This window comes from Rhipicephalus sanguineus, chromosome 9 (assembly GCF_013339695.2).
Source record: "Rhipicephalus sanguineus isolate Rsan-2018 chromosome 9, BIME_Rsan_1.4, whole genome shotgun sequence".
Classification (NCBI taxonomy): Eukaryota; Metazoa; Arthropoda; class Arachnida; order Ixodida; family Ixodidae; genus Rhipicephalus; species Rhipicephalus sanguineus.
The window spans coordinates 7995781-8010058 of NC_051184.2; the positions used below are offsets into that span (position 1 = coordinate 7995781).

The following is a 14278-nucleotide window of genomic DNA, read 5'->3' on the forward strand; positions in this document are numbered from 1 at the left end:
GCATAGTTTGAGCCGTCCTGCAGGGCGCGAAATTCCTGTGCGCTGACCACGTCGAGTTTTGTCGGCTGGGCAATTTCCACATACACAGGCGTCGGGAGGAAGTCGAGTGACGGGAGACAGCGATTCAACTCCGGTCAGCGTCGGAAACGGAAACGTAACCGGCGAGGGCAAAAGAAACGGGCCTGAAAACATGGACAGTTTTAGCGTATACACGCGAGAAGCTGCGCGCGAAACCGTAACATGCGGCGCGCGGAACAACACGTCACTCAAAGGGCGGAATCAATCACGGCCGGCCTGTCGCGCGCTTCCGTGAAGAGCGGAACCGAGGGACAGCTGCGGAAGCAGGAGAGGAAGTGGGAGGGGAGGGGAAGACAACGAGACGTCGAGACCCCCCCCCCCCCCCTACCTCGACTCAAGCCGGAGGCCGCCAATCAATGGGATGGCTAACGGCGTCGCGCGCACATATTTCAGCCGCCGTTGGTGCACTCGCTCGGCTGCCCCCAATTTTTTTTTCCCCCGAAACAAATCAACACGCCCTCCAGCGGCTGCCGCTGCGCTGCCGGCCTTGCAGAGGAGCTTCGATTGCGCTGCCAGCGCAATCGTCGAAAACAACAGACACTGGCACCTAGAACTCGCTTTTTTTTTTTTTTTGCCACCTCTCAGTCTCTTTTCACATCTTCGTGCGCAACTATACGTCTGGTTTCGGCACAGGCAGAAGCCGAAGCCATAGGAGGAGAGAGAAGCCAAGAGCAGCCAACGCGGGAGGTCGTCGCACGGATCGAGAGGCCGATGTGCCCAGCTCCTGCTCATTGTTCCGAGCCGTTTGGTCGCAGCGACGGCCGACCCCCGCACCTGGCGCGCGTCACACCCTCGCGCCGGAATGACACCGATGACGCCCGTCTTTTCTATTCCCCTCCCCCACTGCACTACATCCCCTTTCGTGGATGGAACTCGTTATAAGAGCTGTTCGCGAATTCCAATGATGTCTAGGCCCAACGCATCGCGAGAGGACAACGGCGACGACTGTGGGACAGCTTGGTTTTGTGACAGTTTTGTTATTGTAGCTTTACACGGTCGAGGTGAGGGCTCGAAAATTCGACGAATCTGCTAAGAAGAGACAATAAACGGCACTCACTTCATATACGAAGATGAAATGTTCGTGGAGGCAGTGAACCAAATATTTTAAAGCTCGGTTTGCACTTTGCTGCAGAATTTCCCCATGCATCCCTCGATATCAGGAGACTCAAATGACAGATGTTTCGCTCGCCTTGAAAACAAGACAGCGCGACGAACAGCACAACAGGACAGAGATAGACGAAGCGCTCAGTCCCTCTCTGTGCTCTTTTTCTCGCTGTCTGAATAAGCTCTCTATTGCTCGCTTCGGTTTGTGCCCCAAATGCTTTCGTTTCTGAAAGATGTTATGAACATCGTGTGCCATTGGCGATACCGTACCAGTCCATCTAATGAACATATCTACGTCAGTATGTCGTCCACCCTGCCGGAACTTGTCGTACTAGTTAAGTGCATGCTATTCGAATGAGTCAGCGCCGTACCTGTCTTCGATGAGGAACATGTCTCCGTCAGCTTGGACGCAGGTTCCCTTGAATGTGATCTGCGTGCGCTCTATGCTGATGGCCGGGTGGGCGCCCTTCTGAAACCAGACGCCCCGCCAGCGCTGAGGGAACTCGCATCCTCCTCCTCGGCCCGGGTCTGAAAACACGAACAAAGAGAGAGAGAGAGAAGGGTTATTAAAGAACGTATGTACTGCGTGGGCACATGAAGCGGGCTACTTTTGTGCGAGAGAGAGAGAAAGAGGAAGTACAGGCACGTTAAGCAGGATAAATGTCTGGTTGTCTACCCTGTACTTGGGAAGGGGGCGCGAAATAACGAAAGAGAAGGAGGGAGTCTGTAACGACACTACAAAGTCATAAATAGAGCTTCATATTAGTACACTAGAGAGAAATCTGGCGCTAGTGTCTATGGGAGCTGCCACGCATGGCGCTTCAGCCAGCATGGGAATGATGGGTAGTACATGGATTTGTCTAAGCTTCGTTTATTTCGGCTCCGTTTGGCTTCGTGTGGCCTGCAGCAGAACTTCAATCCCACTTCACCACCTTGACCCTTTTAGGCAATGGCAATGGCACTGCCTGAAATCAACACATCAACGTAGCCACTGGCCTGTCACAACGTGTCGTTCAGTGCGGTTTCCTTAAGAAACCGCAGCAACGCCCTCACAGCGGCTCGCGTTCAAGTCAGGGTAGGCCAGTGGCCTAGAATTTTGTTTTCTTTCAGAGGGCGATTGTCCAGCCGATCTAGTGCCGCTGAGAGGGCTGCTCTCCGAGTGTCAAAGCGGGTCCGTCTCTGGCTTGGAGTGGCATTCTCGAATGCATATTCATTCACCATTGGAATGGTTAATAGCCCATTGTGTGAACTCTGTGGGTTGTGAATGAGTGAAAAAGGCAACATGCTCCTGTTAATAAGTAAGACATGGGAATTGGAGTAATTTGGGAGATAAAACTGGTACTAAACTCTGAAATTATTGTTTTATTGCAGATATAAACAGGATAGGACAATAAAACCATTATGAAAAAAGATACAGCAATGTGATTTCTGCCATGTAAATACTGCACGGTGCATTCGTTCCTGGAGCTTGAAAAGACTGTATAATAAATAGTGCGAATTCTCATAGTTCTAGCAGATCTTGGCTACAAAGCCAAAACAAGCTATGATCGCTGGCTATGTCACTGTGCCGCAGCTTGGAGCTGCGTGGCAAAGCAGCATTTGTGCGATACGCAACACAAAATCGCGATTAGTGTATTGGAAAACTACTCGCCTTAACGAAACTTTACGAATGACTCTTTTGTGTATACATATGTGTTTGTGACTGTACTTACTATTTGTGTGTGTATCTTATCATTGTATGTATCATAGTCATCACCCGGCACCTGTAGTAGCAAGTCAAGTGATAAACCAGGCTACCATCTCCGGGAATATCATTTAAAATTGTCATCCAGTATATAACAAAACGCTGCTTGAACTCATACATTTGTAACGCTGGCCTTGCGGCCCACTTGTTCAAATCCCGCCGTAGGAACATTTTTATTTATATTTATTTATTTGCTTACAAACGCCACTTCAGAGTCGCCGGCTTGAGTCTGCTTTGTGGACGATTCTTCCAAGCTCACGATTCTCTTGCACAAAAGTTTGTCCGCAGTCAACGTCTCACAAAATAGTCTTCCTCTCATCTGCAAACTAACTGACAGGAACTACCTTCACGGCTCGTAAACTCCAAAAAACTTTCACTCCGGAAGTGCATCCGCTCAGAATTTCAGCTTGAACGGAGAAGACTGCATTTAACGCACCTTGTAATCACTGCGCTTACTTTCGAGCACATTCAGGCCGCTCGGTGTTGGCATACTCTCTTCTGTGCCTTTAACATCCGGTGAAGGCGGTTAACCGGAAGACGCTGGCCGCGCCGTTGATCTGTGCTTCCTGTTCCGGGTTTCTTCCACTGATAAGCGACGGTCACTCTCGGCGTACTCCTTCGCGCATTCTCGCGACGGCTGTCCAGGAATTTCGGAATAACGCGGCACTCTCTTAGCTTAATCACCAAACAGGAACATGGAGGAACGAGGCACTTGATTTCTGAAGCACATAATTTTTAAGCGGCCATGAGAATCAGCGTGACACTTGTGGCGCCCACTATATACAGATTTTTCTTGACCAAGCGTTCACAAAAACAGAAGTGGTACTCGTTAAGATTAAAAACACAGCTCTCATTATAACGAACACTGATATAGCGAATTATCGGTTATAGCGAACTAAATAGGAACTTTGGTTGGTCACGATTTCTTTAAGTGACATTTATTCTATGTATAACGAAACCAATAACGCGAGAGTTGCCGCGATATCGCCTGTAACGATGAAATGTTTTGTTCGCGCGAGGCTCGAAACTCGAAATGTAGCATAAAAAGCAAAATAAATATGTAAAGACAATTCACAACCGCATTTTTTTAAAGTGTGGTGGTGAGATAAAAACTTTGTTTTAAATTGTGGCTAAAAATATTGCGGAAGTTTTGGTCATTCAGAGCAAGAAAGTGCATTTGACTGGTTGTGTCATCTCAAGCGTGTGAAGAGAGCGGTCGCGGATTATTTAGTTTGAAGTGCCACAAGAAAGATAAGGTCTTCCTCGCTTATAGTGGGTTTGAAACCCAGAATGGTGCGTTTCTGTAAGTAGAATTTTAGCGCGAGTTAAACTGCCGATTTGTTGGAGCCGACTTTTATATGTAATGTTAGAACGAATATCGGATATAATAACGAACTAACTTATGGTCCCGGCGCTGCCTCGATAAAGCGAGGGTCTCGACTGTAAACGTTTACTAGCTCCATGTCATCTCTCACACTGCCAAGTTTCATGCTAATGCAGGCAAGGGCGAAGTCGTCCATAAGCTGCGATCGTACTGGCTCCTGGCTCTACTGAGAATCATGTGCGTTTTCAAGCAGTGTCATATATAGCTACGACGAACCTACGTACCTCTGCTGATGCTCTACTCGGACTTTTCAGTTGGCGGAAGCACATATGGGGTGTTTACTGCGCGTCAATCATTCTTACTGTGCGTTAACTAACAAGTACTTCGTAGTTTTGTGAGCCTAATCCCATTTACTCCCTGTCTGGACCTAGCGTAGCTCTCAAGAGGTATAGCTACAGCGTTGTGAACAGCACACAAATGTAATTTTCAAAAATCCTGGCAAAGTAGACGTTCTATATTCTGGAATTTGGGAAATAATTCTTTATCATGTGTGCTCACGTAGGAACACATATTCTGTTTTCATTGTGCGGAGCTAAACGCAGCGGCAATATTGTCTTTTGTGCCGTTTTTAGGAGCTGGCGAGCTGGCTCCCAGGTTCTTAAGCTGAGGCGAAGTCTCGCGCCGTAACCTGCAGCTGATCCATTCAAAGCGTCGTGGAACGCGAAGAGGAACGCTACGCGCGTCGTGTCTTCCCTCTAGCCTGGCCGTTAATTCTCACAGGGCGAGCGGGGAGCGCGGTCGACAGCCAGGCGAGCGTCGGACAGCTATTTTCAGGGCCACTTTGTCGTGCGCGTCTCGAGGGCAGTTTCCCAATTGAAAAAAACATTAGGAGCGTTGCGTCTGCAAGTGTCGACAATGGAGAATCAGACGGGGTCCGTCAAAATTGAACGCGATGCGCGCGTCTCCCTCCCTGCGCGAATGCGCGGATTGTGGCCGGGCTACACGGGGGACGCGTGAGCGCGTCTACTTTCTGCGTGCCCCTAACGGCCAATGTCAGCGGACTTGGGACGGGCCAGTGCGAGGAACGCAGCTCCCTCTGGCCAGTGTACGGTGCCTATATGACAATGTGTGTCACGTCTTCATATGATGGTAAAGGGCTTGTACGGAAGATTCACTGGTTTTCCCGATCTTCTCCGAGCCAGCTCCTCAATCATCATTCGCTTCGTGGATATGGCGTGATTTTTTTTTCTACATTGCTTTTCTGGCGTCTCCCTCTGCAAAACACAAGAATGCGTTTCGGATGGGGAGCCGCGGATGAAGAAGGCTAGAGTTACTGCAGATACTACCTTTAGGTAGCAGAGTTGCGTGCTAGCAAACGTGCGCTGTGGAGAAGCTGATGCTCGGCCCAATCTTTGTATTTCCCTACGCCACGGCCGCTGTGCACTGGATTGACATTAGTTATCACCAGTCAAGTTCATCGCCGGTCGGCGACACGACAGGGATGTCAAGTCAGCGACACTCTGGACATGTCGCCTGCAAAGACAAAGTGCGGCTTCGCCGCCTAGGTTGCCAGGCGGATCAACTTTCAGCTCTGCTACCTGAAGGTAGCATATACTGTAACTCTAAAGAAGGTGGGTTTGGAGTGCTCCCTGCGCCGATTAGAAGATGAGAGAGCAGCTTATCGTAGTGCTGCACAGTTCTGTCCGGGCCACAAGCGAGACAGTGTGAAGGGACCTCGCGTTGCATTCTACGTAACTCAGCTAGCCTTCTGTTTCGGGATAGGAAGAAGCGCGCCGGCTTATTTGGCCATGCGTACAGCTTCGGGAGGCCGATCGGGGCCTGCTAGAACAGAGGCGCGATGCCGGACGCTCCTGGCATTCTATAGCCTGTCGCCGTCGTTGGCAGCAGGAGAGGAACGTGAGAGGGGTTCGGAAAAGAAAGGAGAAGGGGCCGCCGGGATGTGTGTTGCGGCGGGAACAGCAATCTCGTTTCCGCGCAACTGGGCAGGCCACGAATCGACGCTCATTGTGTGGCCGCGGAGCGCGCGCATAAAACGATAGTGCGCGCCGCCGCTAAAGGCAGCAAAGCGCGGGGCCTCAGTCCGCGAGCTCGCGCCGCTATTAAAGGCCTCTTATCGGCGCCGGCCGCGCATTGTGCAGCTCACGGACCGGACACGCCGCGCTAGTTGGGTGCAGCGTGTGGCCGAGCTAGGGATTCAGCGCGTAATCCCGTGCGTGACAGATTGAATTCACCCCCCCTCCCCCCGCCTCCCTTTATGCCTGCCTCTATATACTTTCGTCGTTTTAGACGTTATTCGTGTGCACCTTTCTCTTTTTCGCACACTGTTTTGCTTTCTTTTCTTCTTCTTGGTCTAGGGCATAAGAATTCAGATCAGCGGCCCTTTAACCGTCACTGTCGCTAGGTGTCATTCTATGGAAAACAGCAAAACATACAATACAAAGATAAACACAGACCGTCTTACCCAACGCAATGTAGGTCCAACGGAGCTGCCCTATTTCGTTATGCATCTTGCGCATCTCGTGCCGCTTATATATATCTCTGTCTCGAGGCGACTGCGTAACCGTTGGCGATTTAGCCAGTTTGGAGTGATTGATCGCCCGTGTACGCACGAAGGCTGGCGCACCGTACAGCTTATTGACCCGGCGCTTACTATTGTCAACAATCGATCTTCGTCGTGATCAATGGGGTGAACCAGTTGTTTGCACTGACAACAACGCTCTCTTCTTTCCACATCGGGAACAGTCTTTTGTGATTGCCTTATGCCGATTATCCATTTCTCAGATTGTGTTGAGGCGGGGGCAGTTGCACTTTCTGCCTACAGCATGCGTTAAGATGGTCTACAATTGTTCAGTGCCGTAGAAAGAGTCTTTTACAGAATAATGCTGCAGTCTAATCCCGTTCATTCTCATACTCACTGGAGGTTAAACACTTCCCCTCATTGTCATCAATTTGAACCGTTTTAATAATCCGTGATGAGAGGACGCCTAATATAAACGCTTCAGTTTTGCATTATTGTTATAATATAAACATATGTAACCTATTGTATAAGTATGCTGGACGTACCTACCGTGTTTGGCATCCTGACACCGCGGTAACTTACTGAGTAACGCGTGCCGCTGTTATGCTAGATGTCGCAAGTTCAATTCCCGTCGCGGAGTTCACATTTGGATAGCGGCGAAATGCAAAAGTACAGGCATGCGAACTTGTAGGTGCACGCTTTAAAACACCTCAAGTGGCCAGTAATAATCCAGAATCCTCAACTGTGGCGTTCGAAAATTGTTTGGACAGGCACACGTATAACCATTATCGTATAACCATTATTGGGCACTTGGTGTTGCTATAGAACAAGCCTGGTATATGTCAGTGTGGTGCTATTTATACAACGTCTCGCCCATTATTCCGTACAGGTAGCATCGTGTGGTCAATATCGGTCGGGACCAAGTTTATAAGCTACTGCTCGCGAGCACCAGGCATAACAACGCATGCATACGCGAATACGGAAGCAGGCCACCATCTGCGGCGCACATAGTAGGTAGGTTGCAACGTAGTAACTCTGACTACAGACAAGTAATCTGGAAATCAATAACAGCAGGGAAGCGTCGATGCTTTCGGGGAGTTCACGTTTAACGCAATAGCTACTACTGCCTCTGAGCTCGTGTCGCTTATTAAAGTAAGGCTCAGCTATGGCGGCTAATCCCAAACCAGCGTCTAAGAAAGGGAAATTGACAAGCACCCGTTTATAGCACGAAGCCACAATGAAATCCATGCGGATTTCTCTCATACGTATGGATTTCCTTGTGGCTTGGTGCTACAAACGGGTGGTTGCAGGGGCGTAGCCAGAAATTTTTTTCGGGGGGGGGTTCAACCATACTTTATGTATGTTCGTGCGTGCGTTTGTGTGTGTGAGTGTATATATACACAAGCAAAACTGAAAAATTTCGGGGGGGGTTTGAACCCCCCCAACCCCCCCCTTGGCTACGCCCCTGGGTGGTTGTGAATTTTCCTTTAACTTTTCCGCCATCTTGCGGGATTCCTCAGAACTAATTTCCGTGACGACGTCTCCAAACGGAAAGTGAAACAACGTAAAATAAAATAAAATAAATTAATTAATTACAGGTCACGTGTTTAGAGGCACTTCAACTACGCCTAATGAAGCTAAATGGTTTTCTTTGTGTAAGATATACTACTTCCCCTGGGAGGTGATAGCGAGCGAGGCGCCAAAAACGCGAGCTATACCTCTCCCCGTGGTGCACGCAATTACGGGGGTGGATCAGCCGAGGAACAGCAGCAGCAAGCGTTGGCACGAGGCACAAAAGCGTGCCTCCCCTCCTCCTCCCGGGTCTTCTTCTCCGCACGCTGCTCGCAGGACGGTTCGCTGGGTAACAAATCTGCCGAAGTCCCCGGCCGACGTGGTGGTCCCATGCCGCGCGCTCCCGCCGCCGCCGCCGCATCGATTCCAGCGCACCGACGCGCGCGAAGCTCGCTCGCTCGCTCGCTTTGTGCGGCCGTCGTGCGCGGATCGTGACTCATGGCGGATGCATCCCTGCCGAACACCCCGCCTATCGGTGCCACGGGCGCAGACATCCACCCTCCCCGCAGTCCTCGGTGGCAGCAGTTGGGAAGGCATGTGTGTCGGGAGGTGTCGACTACTGTGCCGACGGTGCTTAGGCGCATTCAGCAAGGAGGAGACTCCACTATAGCTTCGAGAAGTCGGCGACGGCTGAAGTAGATTTTGTTTGGTGCACCCGTGATTTACATCCTGTTGTCAGGATATGCTGAAGTATGGCATGTTGTTGAGCTAGTAGGTTCGTAGATTCAGCAGACAAGTTTAAACTGCCCGAAGAAAACAACTCGTAAGAACATACAACACAGCGCGTGTTTCTGTGTTTTTACGTGTTGTCTTCCACGCGCAGCTTAAACTTGTCGGTATATGCCGCGTCACTTTATGCGGTTCCTTAGAAACTATTTGGTCTGGTAGGGAATGAATACATATATACTAGGTGTCCCAGCTATCTTTACCCAAATGTTAAAAAAAAATCACAGCATATCCACGGAGTGAATGATGATGAGTGGGCGAAGCTGCGGAGGTTCATCGGTAAACCGTGAATCTTCCGTGAATTCTGCCCAGTACATCATCACCGACGTGAGATAAGGCGCGTTTATACTAAAGGTTCGATGAGTTATGACGACTTCCAGCTCACTTTAATTTTATATGTACGCTGTGAATTTTCATTGTTTAGAAAACCATTGCTTTAGAAAACATCTGGCGTCTTTCGTTAAGCAGCTGGCGTCTTTTCGTTTTGCTTTAGAAACATCTGGCGTTCTTTCGTTGGTTTATTTCATCACTCAACGGCGTTTTGAACAAAATTTTTATTGTTTAATCACGCACAGGAGAAATCTCACCAGGCACTACCTTGGAGGTAAACAATGGCTGCTAATGGGAATGAGAGACAGAAGTCGGCTTTTAGCTAACACTTACACTTCTACTTCTACTAACGTTTCCTACTGGAACATGCCAATGGCTGCTAATGGGGAATGAGAGACAGAAGAATTCGGCTTTTAGTTAACGCGCACGCTACGAATTTTTTATTGTTCAACAACGCACAGGAAAAATCTCCCACCGGCACCACCTTGGAGGTCAAAGCGTAAGACTGGTTACGCACTACGACTACGACTACTACGACTACTACTACTACGACGAGGGACGAACGGGTGCCGCCTTAAGGAGCTTCGCCCCTAAAATCTAATATTAGAGGCAGGCGAGTGAAATCAGTTGCAAATTGCTGACAGCCACCTCGCGCACCACAGACAATTTTTTTGTTTTGTAATGAATTATTTGTTAATTAAGATTATTTACCTAAATTGCTAAATATTGACCTTAGGCAAGAAATGCGACTTGCAAAGTTCGAGAGCGTCTTCGGAAACCCCCATTGCGTTATTCGCGATAAAGAAAGTCTCACGTATACCATTTTTTCCAAAGCTACAAAGAAAGCCCGCGAAATACAAAAAAAAGGAAACCACGTGAATAGCGCATTCGCGTGCAGCGAAGGTGCTGCTCTCAGCCGTGGTTTGAGCGAACGAAATGAGCTACGGCCGCGACTCGCCAGCTCCGTTGCAGCGGTAAACCGAATAAGTTCGCGGTGGTTTCTTGGCCCGCGTCAGCCAGTTGGCGTACGTGACGCTGCAAGTTGTAGCGAGCGCGGGCCAAGAACCGTTAACGTATCGGCCCTTTATATATATATATATGTGTGTGTGTGTGTGTGTGTGTGTGTGTGTGTGTGTGTGTGTGTGTGTGTGTGTGTGTGTGTGTGTGTGTGTGTGTGTGTGTGTGTGTGTGTGTGTGTGTGTGTGTGTGTGCGCGATTAGGTATATATATATATATATATATATATATATATATATATATATATATATATATATATATGTATATATATATATATATATATATATATATATATATATATGTATATGCTGTCAACTGAATCATTGGACTGAGGTTGAATGAGAGAGACAAGAGGAAGCAGGCCCGTAGCCGGGGGGGGGGGGGGGGGCTAGGGCTCCCCCTCGAAATTTTGGCGTTTTTACCAAAAATAAATAATGAAAATAGGCGTTTTTTTTTTTCAAATAGTCAAGGCTTTCAGCAAGTAGCCCCCCCCCCCCTTCCTCCGAAAAAAATTCCTCGCTACGGGCGTGAGAGGAAGGCAGGGGAGGTTAACCAGTATCCGGTAGGCTAGGCTACCCTGCACAGACGATTTCGGTGTTATAGCAGCAGACAGCCCATATTAGCACCATTTAGCCAATAATAATGAACAAATACTAGCCGGCTTTAGCCACCCTTTAGCCAACGTCAGTCTGTGCTAAAGAGTTTTTGTGGCACGCTAGTAAGCGCTGTAGTTGAAGATACGTTACTTAATGGAAGCTTTTTTTTTACTGTACTAATTTGGGGATCGGCTCATATACTACGTCAAAAAGCTGTCATGTATCATTTTATAATCTGGGTGGTAAGAACAAATTCCGAAAAAGAAGAGAAAGAAGTCGGCAATGGTATCCAGGATAACAATGACTGACGTCTGGAGAAGTGTTTGCTTCGCCGCATAAACAGTCGTATTGTGGCAAAGCATGCTTTCGGGTAAAGTAGAAAATTTTGCATGCGATTTAGCAACGCGACATCAGGAGACTTTAGGTTCCATGTCCTATACACCTACTTCAACAAAGAACTATTTTCGAGTTGTCAGGACGTACTAACTGTGCCTTTCTTTTTAGGAGTGTTTGCTGCCATATTTAATTGCTTGGTTGGCTACTGCAGCCGTTGTTATTGCTGAAATACTAAGCTCCCGATTGCTGTTATTGTTTTATCAGGCTTTCCAGTTACCCGCATGCATACAATCAAAGTTTTGTCGACAGGGAAGTTCTGCCAGGGAAACTAACCAAATGGTCACCAATCTAGCACAACAATATACTATCATCTGTGAAAAGGAGTAGCCGGCGCTAGACAAAAGTGCCAAAATCTCCTGAACACTATCTAATAATAATGATAAAAAAAACCTGTCTTGAAGTGTCGCTCTCGTTGCGGGTAATCATGTAAGAGGTGGTAGAGGAATTTTACACGACCACTTCATTATGATGTTTTGCTGGTTCGTTAAGTTGCCTGCTGCAAATACTGATGAATGCTCAATGTGATTGCTTCTCCCGTGAATACCACTTATAAGCTACAATGGTTACTTTAAACTGCTTCGTGCTTCGTTAAAATTCCGCAGTCGGTGACGTCTACAGGAGTCTAACTACGGCAACTAAACAAAGTACTGAGCTTGTTATGTCTATTTAGCGATAATATCTTGCTAAGAGATAGCGCAAACATTTCACCTTGCACTTAGTCGATACGGATACAACCGATATATCTGCGTATGTGCGTCGTTAGGCGTTTCCGCATAAAGCATTTCCTAAACGAGTTGTCACGAAAATGAGAATTGATCCAGATAAAGCGGCACTGAACTGGTCTTAATAATTGACTCCGACGGTGTAGTCTCTTCCTTTTAAATGAGCGTGAGCAAACACTTTAAAGAAACCGTTCGATACTTGTTGCTTGCGGTAACAACACAAGAAAGGAGCAGGTGGGAAAAGAAACGGGTGCGGCAGTAGTCTCTATACAAATGTACCCCGCATCCGAGTACAAATGTATCACGGCACCGCAATGGTTTCATAAATAAAACATTAAAGAAAACGGTTCTCGGAGAGGCCACAGGATCCCGCTGGTGTAGTCGACGCGTTTTATTTCAGGCTCGCGCGTTGAGAATATCTCGAGATGGTGTGTGGCGGCCTCCCGTCGTTGTTGTTTGCGGGCAGCAGCGCATCCGGCGCAGGTGCGCACACACTTCGCAGCCCTCGCCCACTATCGACACGTTCGCGCTGCATAGCGCCGCCGCGGCTTCGCCCCGAGCATTTTCATCTCTTGGCGCACAATGGCGCGAGCTCGCCGACCGACGCACAAAGAGGAGCCCCCGAAGAGGAGCCGGCAAGATGCGAGCCCTTTGTTGCGCCGCACACACACCACTCGCCTATCAGGCAATCTGCAAGGCTAGCTCGCCGCGAGCGCGTTTTTTTTCCCCTCTTTCTCTCTGGAGTTCGAGCGAAGAGACTTCAATTTGTGCTTGGCCGTGGTCGCAGCTCTTCGAGTGCTTAGGCACTTTCCTTTCGCGCTGAATCCGCGCGCGCTGTTGTGAAAGCCAGATTGCTTCGAAAGGAAGCTGCGTGGGCCAATCAGAAACGTTGAACGTGCCGATTCGGTGCCTGTTTTGTCTGTCTGCGGGCTATTTCTTCGCGCCCACGTAGTCTGATGTAGGAAATGATGCGCCGTGGCAATAAGCGACTCAGTCTGGTTCGAATCTTTTGCAAAGAAAAAAACTGTTTGCCTGTTTACCTCAACACTTCATGAATGAGTCACTGCCTGCAACTTCCGTGATAAATTGCTTAATTGTAGCGCAGCTGCATATGGCTAGGTTTGACGGATCGCGTCTGTAGACAAAAGACGCGTTCAACAGCAATTTTCGGCGTCTCTCGAGCGTCACCTCCTCGCCCCTCGTGACAGGTTTCTCTCACCTCACCCCCTGGCCCCAAGTGCTCCTCGCTCGCTCGCGTTGCGTAAGATCAAAATGATCTTTAGCAGCATATTTTTATTATTTATTCCAATATCCACCTCGTCACTCTTTCTGCTTCTTGTGAACTTACGGGACTAACGACGCATAGTTTTTCCAAAGTCTCTTGAATAAGCAGATCATGGCCTAGGCTTTCTCTGTTAAATAGCAACGCGAACGTGCACGCTGTGTTTCGCGATGGCTGTGTTCGTGAAAAAAGGAAAGAAGTTTAGTCGGAAGTGTACCGCCTTTCACATGCAGTTTCGTAATGCTACATTCGCGATGAATTTCATTTTTTGAGAAAAGTGCATTCGAACGCTACATTTTTTCCTTTAAAGATTATCATTTATAGATACTCCCAGCTGTAAATTGGGCAAGACATTCATGCTTCGCAAAATTTTCTTGCACCGACGTCAAGAACATTGAATCAGGAGACATCTCTTAACTCGTTTAGCGCGGTCTCATGTTTATCGCAGTATTTGTCCTGAAGACGAAAAGAAACACTATGCCTTCGCCTCTTCCGGCAGTCTTCGCCGCACCTGTGCTCGACGTGCGAGTAGGTGCAAGCACGTGACCCGCACACTCCAACGCAGCTGCGCGTACTATTACGGACGCCCACAAGTTCTCCATTGTGACGGACTCTATTTGCAGCTCATTCATCCTGCGAAATCACGTGGAAACCTGCCTCGTTGTCCGAACACCGCAGGCGCGGTGCACGCGAACTACTGTCGAAGAGGAATGACGCTGCAAGCTTCGTGACTAAAGCCATGACAGCGGTAACGTGGATAACGCACATGAATCAACAGCGCTGCTACGCTTGGCATCGCCGGAGCGTTGTTTGATGTTCATGACCTAGAACAGGGGTCTCAAACACGC

The 14278-nt window shown here is 48.5% G+C and overlaps 1 protein-coding gene across 1 annotated transcript in view; it reads right to left on the bottom strand.

Annotated features, from left to right (window-relative positions):
• LOC119404552 (uncharacterized) overlaps positions 1-14278 on the bottom strand; it is a 110575-nt gene that overhangs the window by 29923 nt on the left and 66374 nt on the right. The window contains exon 2 of the mRNA XM_037671094.2: positions 1554-1710. Coding sequence (XP_037527022.1) covers positions 1554-1710 — 157 coding nt within the window. The remainder of the gene's footprint in view (positions 1-1553; positions 1711-14278) is intronic.